Raw genomic sequence first — 5623 nt, 5'->3', positions numbered from 1 at the left:
GACACGACCTTATGTGTCATACGGATTATGGTGGACACGACCTTATGTGTCATACGGATTATGGTGGACACGACCTTATGTGTCATACGGATTGGCACTACGATGCTTATATTTGACTCGTGTACCCAGTGTCCTCAAGGTTGAATATTGGGCTATTTTCTATTGTTTATGGTTATTGTCTATGGTATATGGATATGGAATAATGGTAAGTATATTGGTAAAATAAGCTTATGAGCTTATGGGATAAATGGTAAGAGATTTTATATTATTTTGATCATGGTAAAATATTGAATATGCTATTCGTATGGTTTTATGGCATTGTATTTGAAATCTAAATTCATGCATGAATTGTTTTGCACTGTTTATTGTTTTAGTTGCCTCACTAAGTATATACTTAGCGTGTGATGATTTTCACGCGTAGGTAAAAAGCCAGTAGTGGAATAAGGAGTGCAAAGCGACATCAAGCATCAAGAAGTATATTTCTATATCAGTAAGACATCCTAAGATGTAATGTTGACTTTATTAATGGCATGTAATTATTAATGTTGTATGTGCTTTGTTGAACAAATTTAGAAACAAAATGGTAATTTTATGAGTTTAGTATAATGTTGAAAATACTGTAGCAGTTATTGTAGTAGTACTGCAGCAGTTACTATAGCAGTGCATCGATGCACAATATTAATTCGATGTTTTGATGCATCGATGCACTGTTCACGTTACTGTGGCGCATCGATACACTGTTCATCACTGTTCACGGGTACTGTTCATCATTGTTTACGATATTGTTCATCACTATTCATAAAAAAATCTTTTGAATTAAATTTGCTATAACAAAATATAAATTATATGATATATATTTTTATAATATCAATTACTATTTTAAGAAAATAAATTTTAAATCTTTTTAGTAAAGATAAATGGTTTTAAAATTCGGGTAGCATCTATAATCTGTATAGGTATAATTATACGGATTATGGGTGTTACATAATAAATCACTAATCTCTTAGTTTTATTCACTCTTAAGTTTTCCTTAAACTTCTATATCACTTAAGGCTTCAAAACCAACCCATAAACGAAAGTAAAAACCAACTTGAAGGAATTTACCTTTGCTATGGGGGCACGGGGACGATGGGAAGAAGAATAGAGAACCAAATTTTCTTTCAGTTTTTTCCCTTTTTCTCCTATTCATCCTAATAAATATCCTCAAAAATAATGAATATTAAATACATTCCTTCTAAAAGATCAAATTGCCCCTCCATCCTTTTGTTCTTAATAATTAGTCTAAACACAATTTCCTAATTAATTCCTTGTACTATTCAATTTATTCAAATTAATCCACCAAATTTTTAAATCCGTGCAATATAGTAACTGATCCGACATTTGGGGTATTACACTAATAATTTATAAGGTTTAATATGAAATTAGATAATAATAAAAAATCTCAACAATTAAACATTATTTTAAAGATGCTGAAGAAACCCAATTTAAATGTGAAATCGAAAAACGCTAAACCTTGTAGTGGAATCTCATATAGTTAAGGGATGCATGTGCAACAATTTCAACAATGGCAATTAGATCTTTAATTTTTGCACAACTCTTTGACTAAAACTAAATTAAACCAGAACTGCCCAAGTGTGAGCCACATGGTCTCCCAAACTCGGAGACCGAGAATTTGAACAAAACTAATCATGATCGATGAGCTTTTATTTTACCGATTTCAATTAATTATTAATAATTTATTTTTTTTATTAAAATAGTTAGTTTATTAAAAAGATAAAATATTGAGAAGTATAATCAAAATTTATAATTATAATCGTAAATTAAATATATAATTAAATTTTTTTATAATCATTAATATAAAAAATTAATTATTTAAGATCATATAAGAATCCTACAAAAGGAAATGTAAAAAAAAATAACAAAAAAACTTTGATCAATATATATATATAAATTGATATGTCAACATCGATAAATAAATCACAAAAAATGATCAAACTATTAAAAATGACTGATAAACCGTAAATAAGAGTCGAACGACGTGAGAAAACTATTCACGAATACAAATCACGTATCCAAATCCAATATGAGTGTTTAACGTGAGAAGAACAACATAATAACAAATAATTAAGCAATCGTGACAATATTAAATTTAATCTTTAAGAGAAAAAAATAAGTGAAAAAAATATCATACAACCAAAAACGTGCAAAAAAAGATAAAAATATATATTATAAATACATAATTATTAGAAACTAAAATATATATATAAAATTTTGATATAAAAAACAAAAATAAAAAGTACTGATGGTAATAACCAACACCAAGATTAATATAGTCCCATCTCAACCGAAGATGAAGAAAGAAATAAGCTGTGTATTATAAATTAAATATTAATAATTATATAAAAAAATATAATAATAATAATAATAAATTTAAAAATCCAACAAAAAATGGATTTTATGATAATTAATTTCATTTACATAGAGTAATAATTTATTATGGGCCCCCAACCTTCCATCTCCTCAGTCCTCAACAAGTACCCCCCACGTTCTTCCCGCTTTCCATTCGCCCCCAACTTAACGAACCACCCTTTCTTTTTGTTTTTCTTTCTTGAAGAAATAAAAACAATGGCTGCTGCTGCTGCTCCTTCTTCCTTGGGAATGATCTGCTTTGCTTCATTGATATGCTTTTTCGCTTTCGCGAATGCAAAAATCCCTGGAATTTACACTAGTGGCCCTTGGGAATCTGCCCATGCTACTTTCTATGGTGGCAGCGATGCTTCAGAAACTATGGGTATTTATTTGTTTCTTGTCTTGATATTTTGCTTTGTTTTTAGCTTAACAGTAAAAGAAACCCATTTTTTTAACATGCATTCTGCTAAAACCACCATTAAAATGTGTAAATCGTTTCTTATTTTGCTCAGGCGGTGCATGTGGGTACGGGAATCTCTACAGCCAAGGCTACGGAGTGAACACAGCAGCACTAAGCACGGCGCTATTCAACAATGGGCTCAGCTGCGGCGCTTGCTTTGAGATTAAGTGTACGGACGACCCGAGATGGTGTAAAGTCGGCAACCCTTCCATTTTCATCACCGCCACTAACTTTTGCCCTCCTAATTTCGCTCTCCCCAGTGACAATGGCGGATGGTGCAACCCTCCTCGCCCTCACTTCGACCTTGCCATGCCAATGTTCCTCCAGATCGCCGAGTACCGTGCCGGTATTGTCCCCGTTCCTTCCGCCGGTGAGTCAGCTAAATTCTCTTCCAGTTGGTTTATTTGGTTATTTTATGCTGTTGATTCTTAAATCTGGGTTAAAATGGGAATTTCATTACTCTATATTCTCTGTTTTCTCGGGAACCAAACAGTGTTATATATATAATTATATATTTTTCCATAATTTCTTGGGAAAGCAAAAACGAAGGCCTGAAAAGAATAGGTGTCTGTTGAGAATCAATCCAGAATTTAATGTCGTTTACCCAAATTTAGGCCCAACGGCTTTTCCGTGATCCCGGAAAGGACCCAAACAACCCTCACGGTTCTCGATGTGTAACAAAAGTGAAAAGGGTTGCAGGGTAATATTGTAAATTTACGTCTCACTAAAGATTTTCCAGAAAGTCAGACATCCTTAGACGACTAAATTTACTACATCCTACGGATAAGCAATGCGGAAAAAAGGGATTTTTTTAATTAAAAAGGCTTAATTTCTATAATTATCTTTCTTTTTTTATAGGGTAAAATACATGTTTAGTATATAAATTATTAATTTTTTGTTCATTTTATTTATTTAATTATTATTTTTAAATATTATATTTCATATTATTTTTTTTTTGATTAAAAAATTAAAGAATAGTTGACATGATATTTTATTAATTTTTTCAATGATGACATTGTATTATCTTATCACGAAATGTTAATATCACTAATAATTTTTTAATAGCATGTGACTAAAATGAAACTAAAATAATAGTTATATGACTAAAATGAAACAAAGTGATACTTGAGGGATCAAGTGTATGGTTTATCCATTTTTATATATTATTTTTTATTATTTAATGATATTATCTGTATTTACAGAGTGCCTTGCCGAAAGCATGGTGGAATCAGATTCACAGTCAACGGATTCCGTTATTTCAACTTGGTTTTGGTGACCAACGTTGCGGGTGCAGGGGATATCGTGAGGGTAAGCATCAAAGGCACCAACACCGGTTGGTTGAGCATGAGCCGTAATTGGGGTCAGAACTGGCAGTCCAACGCCGTTTTGGTAGGCCAGCAACTGTCGTTTAGGGTCACCGGCAGTGACAGAAGGACCTCCACATCCTGGAACGTGGCACCAGCTAATTGGCAGTTCGGCCAAACTTTCACCGGAAAGAATTTCCACGTTTGAAACGAAAATCACAAATCACAGTACCTCTCCCTTCAAAATTTACTATTCTATATATATATATATATATATATATATATATATATATATATATATAGGGTTAGAATCTATTTACATAATAAAAAATTCTTTAGTTTTATACAGATTTAGGTTATTAAATGAGGCACTCATCTAACTTTTAATCTTAACCATCTATTTTTACTTATCCAATTGCTCTCGTTCTATGTAAAACTAAAAGAATTTCACTTAACAGATGCTCTATATATATATATATATATATATATTTTCTGGCCCTTCAATTTTCCTTTATTTGCTCGGGAAAATTTGAAGTAGTGGGTGGGTAAAAGTAAACGTTTGGTTTTGGGTAAAATTTACGTAAAAGGAAAAATAGATAGGAAAGTCACCAAGTGACGTGTGGTAATTTCCTTTGTTTTTGTTTAGGGTGTGGATTTGGATTGTAAGGAAGCATATGGTAATAGTAAATAAAAAACCTAGGTGATGGTAAAAAAGTTGAGTAAGGTGGGGCTGAAACTGAAGCGGATGCAAATCAAAGAAATGTGGCCCGCATCTCTTGGTCATATAGTAGTTCCATTTTTACTGCTTGTGCTCTTTGTTCAACTCCTTCAATATGTTTCAAGGGAAAATCAAACTATATTCAAAACTTATCATTTCATGGGACTCGACCCAAATATATATTTTTATGTTGTCCTCTCTATACTAGGGCATCGGCTTGATTAACTTGAACCAATTTGTGTCGTATACTTGATTTTATTGAATATGAATGAATTTCTCGAAAATATTTGATGAATGAATCTCTCAACAAAAACTTTTTGCATAACAAAATTAAAGTTCAATTATTTTTTTTCTTAGCAATGTCTTTTATGTTCACTTTGATTGTGATAACTTAGAATTTGCGTTCAATGTGTGTTTAACTTCTCAACGGTTAAGAAATATAATCTTATAAAAAATATTATAAATAAATATTATCTCATAGACATTTTAGACTATTAAAAAATATATATATGCAACTTTTTTTAATAATTTTTTTAAAATTTGATCCTTGAAATTTTGCTCGCATTAATTTTTTTTTTAATATAAGTAGCTATTCTTATTAAAGAGTAAAAATATCCAAAATTACAATAAGAATTTGCAAATTTCAATTTAAACTAAATAAATAATTTGGACATTTTCATATATCATTGACAAAAGAAACTAACCAACTTAGATTAGACCTGGACGACAAAT

General features: G+C 30.9%; 1 protein-coding gene across 1 annotated transcript; it reads left to right on the top strand.

Annotated features, from left to right (window-relative positions):
* Window positions 1–2601: 2601 nt before the first annotated feature.
* On the top strand, window positions 2602–4440 carry LOC120188205 (expansin-A6-like). The gene is made up of 3 exons (XM_039191709.1): window positions 2602–2791; window positions 2922–3243; window positions 4072–4440. Exons 1-3 carry the CDS (start codon window positions 2626–2628, stop codon window positions 4379–4381), a joined length of 798 nt encoding a protein of 265 aa, XP_039047640.1. The 5' UTR covers window positions 2602–2625; the 3' UTR covers window positions 4382–4440.
* The last annotated feature ends 1183 nt before the right edge of the window (window positions 4441–5623 follow it).

Source organism: Hibiscus syriacus, unplaced genomic scaffold, assembly GCF_006381635.1.
Source record: "Hibiscus syriacus cultivar Baekdansim isolate YM2019G1 unplaced genomic scaffold, ASM638163v2 tig00116939_pilon, whole genome shotgun sequence".
In the NCBI taxonomy this organism is placed as follows: domain Eukaryota; kingdom Viridiplantae; phylum Streptophyta; class Magnoliopsida; order Malvales; family Malvaceae; genus Hibiscus; species Hibiscus syriacus.
The sequence above is the reverse complement of the archived record's forward strand: the minus strand, read 5'-3'. Positions and strand labels throughout refer to the sequence as shown.